The 19,023-nt window shown below is 45.4% G+C and overlaps 1 protein-coding gene across 3 annotated transcripts in view; it reads left to right on the forward strand.

Annotated features, from left to right (window-relative positions):
• DOP1B (DOP1 leucine zipper like protein B) overlaps positions 1 to 19,023 on the forward strand; it is a 110,117-nt gene that overhangs the window by 25,489 nt on the left and 65,605 nt on the right. For 2 of the 3 annotated variants that reach the window (XM_073668385.1, XM_073668386.1), the window contains exon 3: positions 17,841 to 18,022. The exons of the other annotated variant lie outside the window; for it this stretch is intronic. In XM_073668385.1, the coding sequence (XP_073524486.1) occupies positions 17,841 to 18,022 (182 nt within the window). The remainder of the gene's footprint in view (positions 1 to 17,840; positions 18,023 to 19,023) is intronic. 3 annotated transcript variants of the gene reach the window in all.

Here is a 19,023-nt window from a genome sequence, read left to right on the forward strand (position 1 = left end):
CTGAAGCCCAATTTGTTAGTTTAAAAAAAAAACATAAAAAAACAATCTTATGTGGTTTAAAAAAAAAAAAAAAGCCCTGTATAAATTTTGTATCACCATAGTTGGATTGACTCGTAAAACAATGTTACCAGGTCATTTTTTACGCAAAATGAACAAGGTAAAAATAGACCACAAAAAGACAAGATGAAATCTATTAATTTTTTTAATAATTTGCTGAAAAGAAAATGATTAATAATTAAATAATTAATTAATAATAAAAAAGCAATAAAAACATTGAATAATAATTTAAAAAAAAATCGACTTTTTTTGGGGGGTGGGGGTATTCAGTTCTTAAAACCGTGAGTTTTTTTATTTAGTTGGATTTTTTTCCCGCTTATTTCTTACCTTTCATGTTATAACAAAATGTAATTATGCAAAACTACAATTCGTCCTACGAAAGACAGTCTCTCATCCGATAATTTTTTTTTAAAAAAAGCGACGGCTCTTAAAAAATGAGGAGGGAAAAAAGTGCTAAGGCTATGTTCACACGCATTGAACAACTTTTCTCTGGCAGGAAAACAGCTGCGTCAAAAATGCAGGTTTTGCTGCGTTTTTTGATGCGTTTTTTGACTATCCTTCTGTCTCCATGCATGTACATAAAGTTCTGTGAAAAAAAATCTCATTCTGTTTTTGGCATAGAAGGGGAGGTGAATTGTTCAGGAATAGTTTAGACACCAGCAATGCAATGAGTTTGTATGATGACACTATTTGCTTTCACACTATGGGGTCTGCCATTCAGTTTGCTCAGGGCATTGTTCAATTTCACACCTCACTGGGCCACAGGCATTGTTCAATTTCACACCTTACTGGGCCGCAGGTATTGTTCAATCTCACAGGTAGGTCAGCTAATGTTTACATTTTACACATCACTAATTTAATTAAACTCTTCCAATGCAAACAACCATCTCCATGACCAAGACAAGATGGTAAAATCACAAAAGAGAACGCATATTTTGCCATCAAACATGCTGAAAAAAATCTAGCTGCGTTTTTTTCACCACCCATTACTTACTATGGGTGAAAAAATGCTGAAAGAAGTGACACGCTCTATTTTCCTAAAAATGCAAGTAAGGCAGAAAATACGCAGCAAACAAAAAGCAACGTATGTGAACAGAGATTTCTGGTTTCTCATAGACTGGTACTGCAAGACCCAGCTGAAAATTTTCATAAAAATTTGCTGCAAAATACGCAGCAAAACACAATGTGTGAACGTTGCCTAAGGGTATGTCCCCATGATGCAGATTTTAAGCAGTAATTTCCTGAGCGTTTTTCCTCTCCCTGGCAGAAAAACGCATGCAAATTTTACATGCGTTTTTTACATGCGTTTTATGCATGCGTTTTTTTTCAAGCGGTTTTCCAAGCGATCACGAGCATCACTCGATTGACAAGTTGGTCGCACAATATAAATCCATGCAACTGGCATGGATTTATATTGTGTGACAAAATTATGAGGAGAGCTCTGCTTTAAAATGGTGCATCTAGTGTAAAAAAATAAAAGAATTAAAAAGAAAAAAAAACCTTATCCTCACCTCTCCGGCGGCCCCCTGTCTCCTCCCGGCGGCGATCCTCTCTCCTTGGCGGCACGCAGTGTACTGGCAGGACCTGCGTTGACGTGATTTAGTCAGCTGATGGTCACGCGACCATCACCTGACCGCTGACTTCAACGGTCGCGTGACCATCAGCTGACTAAATCACGTCACCGCAGGTCCTGCCAGTACACCGCGGGCCGCCGAGAAGAGAGGATGCCGCCGGGAGGAGACCGGGGGCCACCGGAGAGGTGAGTATGAATATTTTTTTTTATTTTTTTACTTTATATTCTTTTTTAACTTGCAGGTTCTGTGGTACCCGGGTCTGGAGGAGAGTCTCCTCTTCTGCAGACCCGGGTACCATCCGCACATTGAACCGCATAAAATCCGCATGTATAAATCTATGCGTGCGGATATTATGCGGCTCAATGCAAGTCAATAAGCGCGATTTCGCCGCGAAATCGCGCCCAAATTGGTTGTGCTCCGGATTTTTCCGCAATGATAATCAGCAGCGGATATTTCTGCAGCATGTGCACAGCACATGCGGATTATCATTGGGAAACATGGCAGACATCTTAACAAGCGATTTTAATGCATTTCCGCTGCGGAAATGCCTCCACGGAAATGCATTAAATCCACATCGTGAGCACGTGGCCTAACACTCTTTTTTTTTTTTGGTACAGAAAAATACTCACCAGAGACCCTGGGGTATGTGCACACTGAGCTTTTTGCGGAGGTTTTGGTGCAGTAACTGAGCGGAAAGTCTCCAAATCCTCTTCAAAAACGCAAAAGTCCTCAAAAACTTAGAAGTTCTGCTCCGTTTCTATGTGCGCAGAAAGTTTTTTTGACTGGTATCGATGGGCAGTTTTATGAAGCGTTACACAATTGACCGCCGCTCTATTCATTCCCTATTGGGCCGCCAAGCGTTGCGATCGGCTTTTTTTTTTTTGCAACGGGATTGGATTTGCCAATCATCGCGGCTCCCAGCAGTCGGACCCCCACCGATCACTCATCCTGTAAATATGTGATAACTTGATTTCACCGTACAATCCTTTTAATCATTTTAGTCGTCTGTGTAAAAAATAATACAGAATTTCTACAATGTAGCAGCAAAGTTTTTCCCGAGCTAAAAAAAAAAAAAGTCTTTCCAAAATTGTAATATTTCAAGTATTTTTAAAACTTTTTCTAAGCAATGCATTACTGCTTGTACTGTTTTTGTATCAGCCCATAGACCACGTGACTTACTCAAACCACTCTAAAATATGGCCAGAAAATCTAAGTGTGCATTGGTGTCTAAACCCAACCTTGAGGAATAGAAGGATCAAGCATGTTGATTTTCAACATGCTCCATCTTTGATATCAAGGCAGATAAAGCATTAGTTATCGGGGTCCAGGGGAATAGCTGGTGGCTGAATGGACTGTACACAGTTTGCATTAGTCTGCAGCCCCTGTGACTTTCCGCAGTGTCGCGGTGTGTTGGTCGTAGACGTCTTCTTTGTATTGTTTCTTCGCCTGCGGGTTTTTCTTGTGCACAATCCTCGGGTGTGTCAGTAAACATTGCCGAACAGGATGTAGAAGGATCTAGTAATTACTAATGTAGCAGCTGTCACAGGATGGCGTTATTATTGTTCCCTGCAGGACCCGAACACGGGGACAGCCGCTATCAGTACCATAACATCATACGAATTAAAGGGGAACTCCAGCCTCAGCAAGCAAGTGCTATTCTTTAAACAATGTAAAATGATACTATTTTCCAATATACTTTGCTGCTTGTATCAAATCTATATCTCTGCTTGCTGTCAGCCAGATTTACACAACTCTGATAACTGTACAGTAATGAGTCGTAAACCTGTGTGTCCATTACCGGGACTGATTTTTTTTTATTTTTTATCCTAGTTGTAAATGACAGCAAGCAGAGGAATTATTATTGGAAGGACGATGGGAAAATTGCTTACATTTTCCATATGCAAATAAAACTCTAGCGCCACCTATTGGAAGTAGCGATCCTAAAAGTCAATATCGACTCTTTACCGAGCCTTGCAATATGACTTAGGATAATGACCAAATCAGAATCTCAATTTGCAGACATGATGTTTCAGGGTGTTGCCCCTCATCAGTGCAAAGTATGAGAACTGATTTGGTTAGGTGAGAGGCTCTGGAATGAGGTCTTTAGATGAGGAAAATCTGCATGCATAAAAACTGTATGTGTTTTGAGTGCGTTTCCGCAGCAGAAACGCGCACACAAACGTTACATGATGATCAATAAAGTTTGTTTAAAAAAAAACCCTATTCTCTAACGCATGCGGCAAAACCACATGTAAAAACTGCACCAAAAACTGCAAGTAAACTAATTTGCATATTAGGTGCAGAAATTGTGCAGCGTCAAAACTGCAGCAGATTCGCACCGTGTGCAATACCCTAAGGGGTAACGTTTCTCCTTGTGGAGAGTGACATACCGGCCCTGGCATGCCAATGTAAGGAGGCTTATTTGCCATCGAATGCTCCTCTGGGAAATTAAATATGCAAATTGCCTCTTCAGAGAGGAAGAGAACTATAACTCTATAGCGCCACCTGTTGGAAGCAGCGATCCTGCAATTTTCATACACTTGGAGTGACATGTTTGATAGCCTTAAAGGGATATGCCTATTCTATGTGCCCACGATGCAGAAATGCTGCATATTTTTTCCGCATCTCCCTGGCAGGAAAAACGCATGTGGATTGTACATGCATTTTTCCTGTCAGGTAGAAGCATTTGTCAAGCGTTTTTGCATGAGGGTGTCAAGCGCTTTTCCAAGCGATTTTAGCATCACTTAGAAAATTGCTTGACAACTTGTTCACACTATATAAATCCATGCAACCGGCATATATAGTGTGACCAAGTAATAGTTAAAAAAAAAAGAATGAGAACGGTAAAAAATAAAGATTATACTTACCTTCCGATGGCCCCCGGTGTATTCTCCGCTGCGTCCGGTCTGTTGTATCGGTCGCGGTGGTGTGAGGACCTGCCATGACATCATTTAGTCTTGTGACAGGTCACGCGACCGCCGACATCAGCGGTCGCGTGACCTGTCACATGACTACATGACGTCATGGCAGGTCCTCACACCACCGCGACCGATACAACAGACCGGACGCATCGCTGAGGAGACCGGGGCCATCGGAAGTTAAGTATAATCTTTATTTTTTATTTTAAATTCTTCTTTAACAGGTTCTATGGTACCCGGGTCTGGAGGAGAGTCTCCTCTTCTCCAAACCCGGGTACCATCCGCACATTGAACCGTGTGATATCCGCAGATGCAATGATGCAGATGTCACGCGGTCCAATGCAAGTCAATGGCGGCGATTACGCTGTGTGTCCGCAAAATTAATGCACATGCTGCGTATTGTTCCGCAATGATAATCCGCAGCAGAAATTTCCGCAGTATGTGCACAGCACATGCGGATTATCATTGGGGACCATGGGGCACTTATTACCAAGCGTTTTTTAAGCGTTTTCGCTGCGGAAATTCCGTGGCAGAAACGCTTGAAAAACGCATAGTGGGCACACAGCTACATAATTTATATGTATATATATTCTGGCTGATGTTTTGGTCACTTTTGAATGTTGGTTGTGCATTCAAACTCTTGGTAGCATGAGATGGACTCTACAACCCACAGAAGTTGCTCAGGTATTGCAGCTCATCCAGGATGGCACATCAATGCGAGCTGTGGCAAGAAGGTTTGCTGCGTCTGTCAGCGTAGTGTCCAGAGGCTGGAGGCGCTACCAGGAGACAGGCCAGTACACCAGGAGACGTGGAGGGGGCCATAGGAGGGCAACAACCCAGCAGCAGGACCGCTAACGCCACCTTTGTGCAAGGAGGAACAGGAGGAGCACTGCCAGAGCCCTGCAAAATGACCTCCAGCAGGCCACAAATGTGCATGTGTCTGCACAAATGGTTAGAAACCGACTCAATGAGAGTGGTATGAGGGCCCGACGTCCACAGATGTGGGTTGTGCTCACAGCCCAACACCGTGCAGGACGCTTGGCATTTGCCACAGAACACCAGGATTGGCAAAGTCGCCACTGGCGCCCTGTGCTCTTCACAGGTGAAAGCAGGTTCACACTGAGCACATGTGACAGACGTGACAGAGTCTGGAGACGCCGTGGAGAGCGATCTGCTGCCTGCAACATCCTTCAGCATGACCGTTTTGGCAGTGGGTCAGTAATGGTGTGGGGTGGCATTTCTTTGGAGGGCCGCACAGCCCTCCATGTGCTCGCCAGAGGTAGCCTGACTGCCATTAGGTACCGAGGTGAGATCCTCAGACCCCTTGTGAGACCATATGCTGGTGCGGTTGGCCCTGGGTTGCTCCTAATGGAGGACAATGCCAGACCTCAAGTGGCTGGAGTGTGTCAGCAGTTCCTGCAAGATGAAGGCATTGAAGCTATGGACTTGCCCGCCCTTTCCCCAGACCTGAATCCGATTGAGCACATCTGGGACATCATGTCTCGCTCCATCCACCAACAGACTGTCCAGGAGTTGGCGGATGCTTTGGTCCAGGTCTGGGAGGAGATCCCACAGGAGACCATCCGTAACCTCATCAGGAGCATGCCCAGGCGTTGTAGGGAGGTCATACAGGCACGTGGAGGCCACACACAATACTCAGCCTCATCAGGAGCATGCCCAGGTGTTGTAGGGAGGTCATACAGGCACGTGGAGGCCACACACAATACTCAGCCTCATCAGGAGCATGCCCAGGCATTGTAGGGAGGTCATACAGGCACGTGGAGGCCACACACAATACTCAGCCTCATCAGGAGCATGCCCAGGCGTTGTAGGGAGGTCATACAGGCACGTGGAGGCCACACACAATGCTCAGCCTCATCAGGAGCATGCCCAGGTGTTGTAGGGAGGTCATACAGGCACGTGGAGGCCACACACAATACTCAGCCTCATCAGGAGCATGCCCAGGCGTTGTAGGGAGGTCATAGAGGCACGTGGAGGCCACACACAATACTCAGCCTCATCAGGAGCATGCCCAGGCGTTGTAGGGAGGTCATACAGGGACGTGGAGGCCACACACAATACTCAGCCTCATCAGGAGCATGCCCAGGCGTTGTAGGGAGGTCATACAGGCACGTGGAGGCCACACACAATACTCAGCCTCATCAGGAGCATGCCCAGGCGTTGTAGGGAGGTCATACAGGCACGTGGAGGCCACACACAATACTCAGCCTCATCAGGAGCATGCCCAGGCGTTGTAGGGAGGTCATACAGGCACGTGGAGGCCACACACAATACTCAGCCTCATTTTGACTTGTTTTAAGGACATTACATCAAAGTTGGATCAGCCTGTAGAGTGTTTTTCCACTTTAATTTTGGGGGTGACTCCAAATCCAGGCCTCCATTGGTTAATAAATTTGATTTCCATTGATGATTTTTGTGTGATTTTGTTGTCAGCACATTCAACTTTGTACAGAACAAAGTATTCAATGAGAATATTTCATTCATTCAGATCTAGGATGTGTTATTTCAGTGTTCCCTTTATTTTTTTGAGCAATATATATATATATAGTTAGTGACTTTTTGGAACCTTTTTTACTTTATTATAAAATTATCTCTCGTTTCTCTTATTATAAAATTATCTGTTTGCTCTCCCAGCCCCATAGGGCCAGTTATTATTATTCCATAGTGCCACAATCAGATTGGATGGTTCTTTCCATTATTTTTTTTTTGCCACAGATCATTCAGACCAGAACTGGATCGCTCTGTTTTTATCAATTCATTTTTTTTTCAGGGATTTTGGAAATGAATTAACTTATGTAAACACCCAGTGATTGTAGTGACATGCACTTGGCAGGACGGTCCATTGCATTTTCCATTCTCTTATCAGTGAAGTATCTGGTTTTGGCATCTACACTCTGGCTGCGTCCTTGCTTCTGCTCGGGTGATATAGTCGATGAATAATTCCTTCTTAAAGGGATTGTCTAGTTATAGAACTCCTTTTTATATCCCCTACTGGGTATTTCTGAGTTACATGAATTTTCTTATGTTTTGTGCACGAGCGCACCGCTCCCCTGCATTCCAGCTTTCTGCTTCCAATAGTGACGGTGCACTCCTGGAAATTGACAGTTCGGGTCGGCGACATGGAGGATCCTCTGGCCGGATCTGTGAGCTCTTCCAATGCTCCGAATAGAGGCAATTTTGCCTCTGCTGCATCGGAGGAACGCGTGGACACTTCTTGGCAGCCTTTGGAATCTGTAAAGCAAGCAGCTTTCGAGTGAGCACTCCTTGTCTAGAAGACCGGACAGCAGAAGTGGCCGGTTACCTAGGAAAAAAAAAAGTCCTAAAGTCTATTTGTTCTTGGGAAAAGGTATATTGAAAGGTTGCTTGTTGCCGTGGCACCTATTTATTAAATGAGACCACCTCTCCAGTAGCGGGAGGTCCTCTGTTCAGGATCCTCATCTTTTTGTCAGAGTGAAGATCTGTTATAAAGAGTGTCTCTTGCTGTGGAGGACCTAACCTGTCCTGGATGGCTCAGACATCCCATTAATGTGGGTGGACAGTGTGTAATACCTATTTTCCCCTGTGGTGGCACTGCAGGGAAACTGAACACTTACTGCTTAGTTTTCCATAGATAACAGCTGATCTCTCATGGTCCCAGCAGGGAGACTTATTGTGAAGGGACCATTTAAGTAGGGATTGTTTAAAGTAGAGAACCCCTTTAACATTGTTATCAATGGTAATAGTAGGGTCAATGAAGAGGGGGTGCTTCCTTTTACTTCCCTACTTTTAGCCCTAGCTCTGGCTTCACCAGTCAGCACCCTATTTATGAGCATGCCGGTGGCCGCCTGCACGTTCTTCCTTCCTGCATGGCTTTACCTTAGCTGAGCACCGTGAATGGGGGATATGAGATAGAAGATGGGGATACCAGCCAGTATCTCTCCTTCTCCATCCTTGTGATTATGATATGGGGAGAAAAGCTGATTATTGTAGGAGGAGAGCAGCTTGGTTTATCTCCATCCACCATTCCTGTTAAGCAGAACAGCTTAAAAACCTTCCCTGTTGCTCTTGTGTGCTCCTGCACGGGGAGCGGTCTGTGTGAGAAGGGGCCACGGGGAGCAGTCTGTGTGAGAAGGGGCCACGGGGAGCAGTCTGTGTGAGAAGGGGCCACGGGGAGCAGTCTGTGTGAGAAGGGGCCACCGGGAGCAGTCTGTGTGAGAAGGGGCCACGGGGAGCAGTCTGTGTGAGAAGGGGCCACGGGGAGCAGTCTGTGTGAGAAGGGGCCACGGGGAGCAGTCTGTGTGAGAAGGGGCCACGGGGAGCAGTCTGTGTGAGAACGGGCCACGGGGAGCAGTCTGTGTGAGAACGGGCCACGGGGAGCAGTCTGTGTGAGAAGGGGCCACGGGGAGCAGTCTGTGTGAGAAGGGGCCACGGGGAGCAGTCTGTGTGAAAAGAGGCCACGGGGAGCAGTCTGTGTGAGAAGGAGCCAGGGAGAGCAGTCTGTGTGAGAAGGAGCCACGGGGAGCAGTCTGTGTGAGAAGGAGCCACCGGGAGCAGTCTGTGTGAGAAGGAGCCACGGGGAGCAGTCTGTGTGAGAAGGAGCCACGGGGAGCAGTCTGTGTGAGAAGGAGCCACGGGGAGCAGTCTGTGTGTGAAGGAGCCACCGGGAGCAGTCTGTGTGAGAAGGAGCCACGGGGAGCAGTCTGTGTGAGAAGGAGCCACCGGGAGCAGTCTGTGTGAGAAGGAGCCACGGGGAGCAGTCTGTGTGAGAAGGAGCCACGGGGAGCAGTCTGTGTGAGAAGGAGCCACCGGGAGCAGTCTGTGTGAGAAGGAGCCACGGGGAGCAGTCTGTGTGAGAAGGAACCAGGGAGAGCAGTCTGTGTGAGAAGGAGCCACGGAGAGCAGTCTGTGTGAGAAGGAACCAGGGAGAGCAGTCTGTGTGAGAAGGAGCCACGGAGAGCAGTCTGTGTGAGAAGGAGCCACGGGGAGCAGTCTGTGTGAGAAGGAGCCACGGGGAGCAGTGTGTGTGAGAAGGGGCCACGGGGAGCAGTCTGTGTGAGAAGGAGCCACGGGGAGCAGTCTGTGTGAGAAGGAGCCACGGGGAGCAGTCTGTGTGAGAAGGAGCCACGGGGAGCAGTCTGTGTGAGAAGGGGCCACGGGGAGCAGTCTGTGTGAGAAGGGGCCACGGGGAGCAGTCTGTGTGAGAAGGGGCCACGGGGAGCAGTCTGTGTGAGAAGGAGCCACGGGGAGCAGTCTGTGTGAGAAGGGGCCACGGGGAGCAGTCTGTGTGAGAAGGGGCCACGAGGAGCAGTCTGTGAGAAGGGGCCACGGGGAGCAGTCTGTGAGAAGGGGCCACGGGGAGCAGTCTGTGCGAGAAGGGGCCACGGGGAGCAGTCTGAGAAGGGGCCACGGGGAGCAGTGTGTGTGAGAAGGGGCCACGGGGAGCAGTCTGTGCGAGAAGGGGCCACGGGGAGCAGTCTGTGCGAGAAGGCCACGGGGAGCAGTCTGTGTACGAAGGGGCCACGGGGAGCAGTGTGTGTCAGAAATAACCGGGGGTGGGGGGGGAGTCTGTGTGAGGGGTGGAGGTAATGCCTGCCCATCATAGTCTCAACCGTCTTGCTGTTAGGAGCCTGGAGAGAGAGTAAGTAAACCCACTAGACACCAGATGCACAACAAACTTTTTTTTTTGTTGTTGTTGTAGACCACCAAGAATGACATTAACTCATTCACTAACCTAAACCACCAGGGATGAAGAAATTAAAGCCTTCTTTGCTCTAGGCTAACAGGGATTATGGCATTTACCCCCTCACTGTTCTTTTGATAATGGATTGTGGTAAAACCCCATTATCGTACCCTAGCTAATTTTGGCAAATTATTTGGCACTTCACAGCAATAATTTCCAGTGGACCGATTTGGAAGAACAGCACCCAGGTCTTTAGCCTCTTCCCTTGTGACCTGCAAAGGCTTCGAGGACACATCGGCTACTTTGCAACTTTATATGTTATTTAGAAGCTCCATGAGGAATGCAGGAATTTATAGATTGTTTTTGTGCTGGTTTAACCTCTTTAGGTGCTCTGTGTATTTTAGTTAATGTGTTAGACAGCAGGGTTGGATGGCCTTACCCTGTGTCATGATATGGTCATTTTGATATGTAGATGTGACCATGTGCACAACGTGTTGTGTAAGGCGAGTGAAAAATTCCTCCGACAGCTGTGAACCTTTTGTGCAGAAAAACTTTGGGCTATCTGTGCACCAGAAACCAATACCCAGTATCGCTATCAGATTTTAAAAGGTTTCAGGAACCAAAATTTGGTAGGCCCTTTTACCACTTTCTGGACGCATTCCAGTTTATACCAGGTGTACCCACTATCTAGATGGTCTCAAACACGCGGGCCGTGGCCCCTCCGGCTGCTTCTTGCGGCCCGCAGGCACAGACCCCGTAACGATCGCGGCTCTCTCCAGCAGCCGCCGACATCAGCGCTGTAGTGCAGTGTATTGCCACGCAGAGACCGGCTCTCTGCACAGCAATACCAGGGTCCGCCGCCGGCCTATCAGAGGCCAGCAACTGACATCTGCGCATGGCAGTGACGTCATACGCCGCTGCGCTGGGACACAGATGTCTGCAAAATGGGGGACCTGGATGGGAGACCATGTCTGCAATATGGGGGACCTGGATGGGAGACCATGTCTGCAAGATGAGGACCAGTTCAAAAGGTGTATAGAAAATAAAATGGTATCACTAAAAATGTCACTTTGTCATGCAAATAATGCGGCCCCCCAAATTAAATGTTTTTTCGTGTGCGGCCCATATGGCCAGCTGAGTTTGAGACCCCTGATCTAGACTGTGAAGATGTGCGGTTGTGGGTTGTAATAATCAACTAGGCAGGTTAACGATGCAACAATATTTTATTCCTTACATCCATGGTTTTACAACAATTCCAGGTAAAAAGGCCAAAATACAATGTTCCAAACCCGGAATCGGTAGTTCCACTGCCCCCGTAACAGGCAATACGCACTGCTCCCAACTTTTGGTTGGCCCACAGATTTCATATCTTCCGCAAGTCTGTAGCCACAGTCCACGCTCCTCCAGACGACAGATACCACGACCGAAGCCCATGTATTGAGCAGAAATAGTCCTTTAAAAAAGTTAATCAAATCCAGATGACAGATCCCACAATTGTAGCACGTGTGTCCATCCCAGCCGGCAACCGATCTCCAAATTCCATAGGCCCCTCCATCCATGGCTCCAGGGCCTCAGTCTAGATCCTCTCCCCTCGGTGTCACTCTCCAAACTCTCTAACTAAACATGTGGCGTATTCCTCCCTCCCTGTGATCAGCCCCCTGAATGGGCAGTGTGTTTGCATCCCCCCCCCCTCCAAAGCCAACTGTGCATTAGTGGAGGTATTTTTTCTCAGGCCGAACCCATGACCTGGGACTGCATGTGAGACCCCATGTGGTGACGGCTCCATTGGGTCTACTATCTCCATCCACACAATGGGCCTAGTGGCTGGGTGAACAATGGCTTGAGGCCCCTGAGATGAGATTAATGGAATGATTTCTTTACATTTGCCAACCAACTTTACATTTAGTGATCTCCTGGCTGGCCTTGTGTATACATAAGATCCAACCAGCACATCTTCTTCTGCTTACTGAATGGAAACATTAATTCCTGAAGCTGAACGTTTTCCAGGTGAAATTGGTGAATTGGTGCAATTAAACTGACGAGCAAGGAAATCGACTGAACCAGTGCTCCGTCCTGGAAAAAGTCTGCATCTCTTAGAGCCGTGGACTCTGCTCTATGTGCATTGGTCCAATAAGTTTTAGTAAGTGGCCAGCTCCTCACAAAGACAACTAACATGTCTCTATTGCCACTAATAAACTGTACTAGGAATGTGACCACTATATTAATCCCAGTAAAGGCTCTAACAGCTGCGAGCAGAACTTGCACCGATTTGCAGCTGTTTAACCCCTTAGATGCTGCCGTCATTTGTAATAGCGGCTTTTAAGGGGTTGGAAATAGGGTGCAAGACACTGTCATGGCAGCCAGGCGCCTACTGAAGGCACCTGTGCCATGTTTGCAGATTTATGAAGCTCAGGCTGTGGCTGGTCTTCCTAGTAGATTGGTAATTTTGTAATATACTGCAATAATGCAGTGTTTTGTACAAGCGACCACAGGTTCAAGAGTGCTAGTAAAAAAAATAAATAAATAAATAAAAAATAGTTCAAATCAGCCCAACTTTTCCCAGCACGTAAATTAAATAAAAAAAATAACATATTTTGTATTGCCATGTGCGCAACTGTACGAACTTAAAAAAAAAATATTTATTCTATACACTGAATGCTGAAACAAAAGCAAAAAATTGTAAAAATGGCAGAATTGCTGTTTTTTGCTCACTTTCCCTCCCCCAAACAAGAATAAAAGCAGATTAGAAAATCATATAGACAACAAAATGGTACCACTAAAATAAAACACTATGAAAAGCCCAAAGGCCCTCATAACACTGGAGCCGGCCCTGAAACTTGCATGTTCTACCAAGAATCTGGGCGAGCGATTGTAAAAAAAAAAAAAAAAAAAAAAAAGTGTTTATTTTTGTACTAAGGAGCCATTTATCCAGGAAATCACACTAGGCCTCAAGCAGTTACCCCTAGCAACCAATCAGATTCTAGCTTTCATCTCTCTGCTGCAAGTTTCCAGATGAAAGGAGTGACCTGATTGGTTGCCATGGGCAACAGCTCCATATGTATTTTCTTTGCAGTAGATTGTATATGTGCGGCGTCTGCACTGTGGGACATGTATAATGGGATGTGTCAGTGCTGACAATCACGTGCCGAGTATTCTGTGTGACTTGTTTACATTGCACTGACACGTTGGCGTTCCAGGTCATGTGCTGGAGCTCGTATGAGAGCTGCACCCTGCTCCACGCCATTGTCCTGTATTATCCCGCAGTGCTCACCCCTTCTTTACCTTCCTGTCAATGTCCTCATTCATGATATTTTTTAACAATCGCTCAGGTCTATTATTATGTATTTAATTATAAATGTAATTAATATTATTCGTTAAAACTCCATTCACACCTCGCTGATGTTTCCATTGGGATTTTACCCTTTACAAATCCACTTTTAAAGGGTTGTCTTAGTTTCAGCATAAAGATGAGTTTCAGCATAAAGATGCCTTAAGCCGTGTTCCCACGTAACGTAAACACTGCAGGTTTTTTTTTTATGTATGTGCAAAATTTGTTCAAAATTTAAGTAAAGTGGATGTGATTTTATTAAAATTTGTGTATAAAGACACTGTTGACCTGCGCATTTTTTGGTGCGTTTTCCCTATAGGATTCTATGGGGACCCTGAAAAAAGTGCATATAAAAAAACACCTTTTGTGTTTTTCTTGTTTTTTTTTTTTTTTTTTCAGTTCAAAATCCCAGTGTTTATGTGCTTAAAAAACCCCTGCATGAACAAAAAAAAGCTGCCTGAAATCTGCACCAAAAACACATCTAAAACTCCCCTTCCCCAAGAAATAATCTGAACAGATTGCTATTGCAAATTTTGGTGCGGACACCTGCAGAAAAAGCACAGCAGGGAAAAAAAGCGAGGTTTATGCTACGTGAGAACATGGCCTTAGGGGTATGTTCACAAAAAATAAATAAAAAAAACATACGTAAGTTCAAATCACCCCCCTTTGTCCCATTCAAAATAAAACAAGAAAAAATACACATATTTGGTATCGCTGCTTTCAGAAATGTCAGATCTATCAAAATATGAAGTAAATTAATTTGATTTGGTAAACGGCGTAACAAGAAAAAAAATAGAAACACCAGAATTAAAGTTTTTTTTGGCCTCCACAACATTGCAATAACAGGCGATCAAAACATTGTATCAGGGCGCAAAAAATGAGGCCTCACCCAACCCTGATCCCGAAAAATGGAGACGCCACGGGTCTCAGAAAATGGCGCCATTTTTTTCTAATTACAAATTTGGGAATTTTTTTTCACCACTTAAATAAAAAAGAACCTATACATGTTCGGTATCTGTGTACTCGTACTGACCTGGAGAATCATAATGGCAGGTCAGTTGTAGCATTTAGTGAATATGGTAAATAAAAAAAAAAACAATTGTGGAATTGCACACTTTTTGCAATTTCACCGCACTTGGAATTTTTTCTTCTCCCGTTTTCCAGTACATGATATGGTAAATTCAATCGTGTTATTCAGAAATATAACTTGTCCCGCAAAAAAAAAAAAAAAAAGTCCTCATACAGCTATATTAATGGAAAAATAAAAAAAAGTTAAGGCCATGGGCAGAAGGGGGAGGGGGGGCAAAAACGAAAGCGCAAGAAAAACGTAAAATCGCAAGGGGGTGGATTAATTTGACGCATCTTACTCCAGTGGGCTGTTCGTCATGATGATTGTGCAAAGCGCCAATCCTGATTAATTGGGTCCTAAGAGTCGACATAGGACAGAAATTTAGGGAAGAAAGAATCTGCATGAGTTACACTCCGATTCCTTCACGGATTTTGCTGCGGATTTGCCATAGATTTCTCCCTATGCGTTACAAAGGGTGAAATCTGCTGTGGAAATCTGCAACATAAATTGATGCACTGAGAATACTCTTTTTCATGCAACATGAGGATGAGATTTGGGAAGATCTCATCCACTTTCCTGCTATTGCATTGCCCGCAAATCCACAGTTCATGCGTCCCGTGTGACCCTAAAACATAGCAGTAAAATCTATCATATGGTCAAGACGCACATGTATACGTTATATACTGCTGACTTGCCTCTCATAATATTTGTAATTTAATATAAGGGATAATTAAACTATGAAATACTGAGATAGGAGATGCCACAGACATTTGGGGAAGTTGCACAATTACGTAATGTTATGAAACGGCAATTGTTGTGACCACAATAAATCTACCCACAGGGTTTACATGCAGGAATAATATAGAGGCTGAAAGAGGTTTTCCAGTATAAACACAGGATAGTTGATTTATTGATTGGTGGGGCTCCAACCGCACATTTAGGTAGGTCCATAAACATTTGGACAGTGACCGATTCTTCGTGATTTCTGCTCTGCTGGCCACTATTTTTTTATGTAAAATGAAACCTCTGAGATGCGATAGAAGTGGAGACTTTCAGGTTTAATTGAAAGGATTGAACAAAAATATCCTGTGAAACATTTAGAAATTGCAGCCATTTTTCTACAAAGTCTCCTCATTTCGGGGTCTCAAAAGTAATTGGACAAATTAACTTTATCATAAATAAAAAGTTCATTTTTTAATACTTTGTAGAGAATCCTTTGACGGCCTGAAGTCTGGAGGCCATGGACGTCACCAAACACTGGGTTCCCTCCTTTGAAATGCTTTGCCTTTACTGGGGTGACTTCAGTTGTTGTTTGTTTCTGAGTCTTTCTGCCTTAAGTTTTGTCTTCATCCTGTGAAATGCGGCTCGATGGGCTGAGATCTGGTGGTGACTCGGCCATTGCAGAATATTCCACTTCTTTGCTTTCGCAGGATGTTTTGAGTCATTGTCCATCTGTCCTGTGAAGCGCCGTCCAGTCAACCTTGCTGCATGTAGTTGAATCTGAGCAGAAAGTATCGGTACCTGTACACACAGAATACATCCGACTGCTTCTGTCTTGAGTCACATCATCAATAAACACTAGTGACCCAGTGCCACTGGAAGCCATACTTGCCCACACCATCACACCGCCTCCACCATGTGTTACACAGGATGTGTTGGCTTTGGATCGTGGTCCATTCCAAGCCTTCTCCAGACTTTCTTCTTCCCATCATTCTCATACATGTGGATCTTCGTTTTGCTTTTCCAGACCTGGGCGGCTTCTTAAGATGTTTTTTTGGTAAAGTCTAATCTAAAGCCTTTCTATTTTTAAGGCTGATTAATGATTTGCACCTTGTGGTGAACCCTCTGGGTCTCATGGAGTCTTCTCCTTATGGTAGACTTAGATACTGAGACACCTATTTCCTGGAGATCGTTCTTCACTTGGGTGGATGTTGTGAAGGGGTTTTTCTTCACCATGGGAAGGATTCTGCGATCATTCACCACTGTTGTCTTTCGTGGACGTCCAGGCCTTCTTGAGTTCCCGAGCTCACCAGTGCTCTCTTTCCGAGGTCAAGCTTACCCACCTTCCACTCCATTTTAATGGGGATAAAAGTGCCCTGTTGTGCCGATTGATGTTGGTCCCAGTGGATGGACACCCACCGATCAGTAACTTAGATAAATCGTTTTTGCCAGAGAACGCCCTGAAAAATTGGTTATTGATTCCCCGCCTACTGCTGTATGCCTTTTTTGAAAATACTGGAGCTTCTGTGGCCGCTGCTGGTATTTCCATCAATCCCAAAAATGAACATCTCAAAGTCCTCTTATGTGAACGGAGTAGTAGTGCGCATGTGCAACAACCTTTCCATCAGGCCCATAGAAGTGAATGAAGCAATGCTCATGCCCACTACCGCTCCAATCACACAAGGCACTTTGGCTTCCTTGTTCTCAGAACCACTGGGATCATGCATTTAGTGGAAAACTCCTTTGAATTAAAGAAGCACTCCACCCATCAAAGTTTTTATCCAATCATTGGCTGCAGCAGTGACTGTTTTCTAGATTACTGTAGATCTGTTTTTTGTTTTCCCAGGAAAACATTAATCCTCTTAATATATTGCAGTCATCATATTATACAGCTCTGTGTACTTACAATTGCTCATTTTGCCTTTCTATCCAGCTAATTCTTCTCTATGTAGAAACAGGAAGTCTCTTGTCCCTGCATTTATCATCCTCCTCTCCAAACTCCTGACCCAGCTGTTCCCTCTTCCCCTGCCAGGGACTTTTGCAGTGACTGATGACTCATGCAGAGAAAATTGACCTCCTGTTTCTACATAGAGCTTAGTAGGATTCAGCTAGTCAGTTTTTAATCAGGTGATGTCATAGACCTAATGGAAAAGAGAAGAATTATCTGGGTAGAAAGGCAAAATGAGCAATTGTAAGTACACAGTGCTGTATAATATGATGACTGCAATATATTAAGAGGATTAATGTTTTCCTGGGAAAACAAAAAACAGATCTACAGTAATCTAGAAAACAGTCACTGCTGCAGCCAATGATTGGTTGCGGCGGTGACACGCTAGCAGTCCTGGAATGGAAAAGATGAACAGCTGAGCAGTAGGAACAGGTCAGTATTTGGTTTCTCGTATTTGTTACCAGCTCTCTATACAACCAGCCCTTCACTGAGGACATCTGGTCAGTGTCTTATCGTTAACATAAATGTAATTCTTGTTTATTTCAGGCTCTGCAGAGTAATCTCAAGTACTGCTTATTACCAAGGAGGCTGATCATTAGTAAGAGGCTGGCACAATGCCTACACCCAGCTCTGCCAAGTGGGGTGCACTTAAAAGCTCTCGAAACCTACGAAATCATATTTAAGATCATTGGAACAAAGTGGCTGTCCAGAGACCTTTTCTTATACAGGTAACCTATTTTTTTTCCCTTTTGATGAAGCTAACATTTTCGAATAAAATGGGTTTTCAAAGCTTCTAAAAAATACAGACTATACCTGTATGTGTCATAACAGCACAGCTCAGAAGTAACTGTGCTTCACATTCGTTATCTCGCTCCGCTCTGTGCAGCACCTTTGTTTTAGTGCTGCCCTCTGTGCAGCGCCTTTGTTTTAGTGCTGCCCTCTGTGCAGCGCCTTTGTTTTAGTGCTGCCCTCTGTGCAGCGCCTTTGTTTTAGTGCTGCCCTCTGTGCAGCGCCTTTGTTTTAATGCTGCCCTCTGTGCAGCGCCTTTGTTTTAGTGCTGCCCTCTGTGCAGCACCTTTGTTTTAGTGCTGCCCTCTGTGCAGCGCCTTTGTTTTAGTGCTGCCCTCTGTGCAGCGCCTTTATTTTAATGCTGCCCTCTGTGCAGCGCCTTTGTTTTAGTGCTGCCCTCTGTGCAGCGCCTTTGTTTTAGTGCTGCCCTTTGTGCAGCACCTTTGTTTTAGTGCTGCCCTCTGTGCAACGCCTTTGTTTTAGTGCTGCCCTCTGTGCAGCGCCTTTGTTTTAGTGCTGCCCTCTGTGCAGCGCCTTTGTTTTAGTGCTGCCCTCTGTGCAGCGCCTTTGTTTTAGTGCTGCCCTCTGTGCAGCGCCTTTGTTTTAGTGCTGCCCTCTGTGCAGCGCCTTTGTTTTAATGCTGCCCTCTGTGCAGCGCCTTTGTTTTAGTGCTGCCCTCTGTGCAGCGCCTTTGTTTTAGTGCTGCCCTCTGTGCAGCGCCTTTGTTTTAGTGCTGCCCTCTGTGCAGCGCCTTTGTTTTAGTGCTGCCCTCTGTGCAGCGCCTTTGTTTTAGTGCTGCCCTCTGTGCAGCGCCTTTGTTTTAATGCTGCCCTCTGTGCAGCGCCTTTGTTTTAGTGCTGCCCTCTGTGCAGCGCCTTTGTTTTAGTGCTGCCCTCTGTGCAGCGCCTTTGTTTTAGTGCTGCCCTCTGTGCAGCACCTT

This window comes from Phyllobates terribilis, unplaced genomic scaffold (assembly GCF_046119375.1).
Source record: "Phyllobates terribilis strain yellow unplaced genomic scaffold, ASM4611937v1 Scaffold_2__4_contigs__length_985480577, whole genome shotgun sequence".
Taxonomy (NCBI): domain Eukaryota; kingdom Metazoa; phylum Chordata; class Amphibia; order Anura; family Dendrobatidae; genus Phyllobates; species Phyllobates terribilis.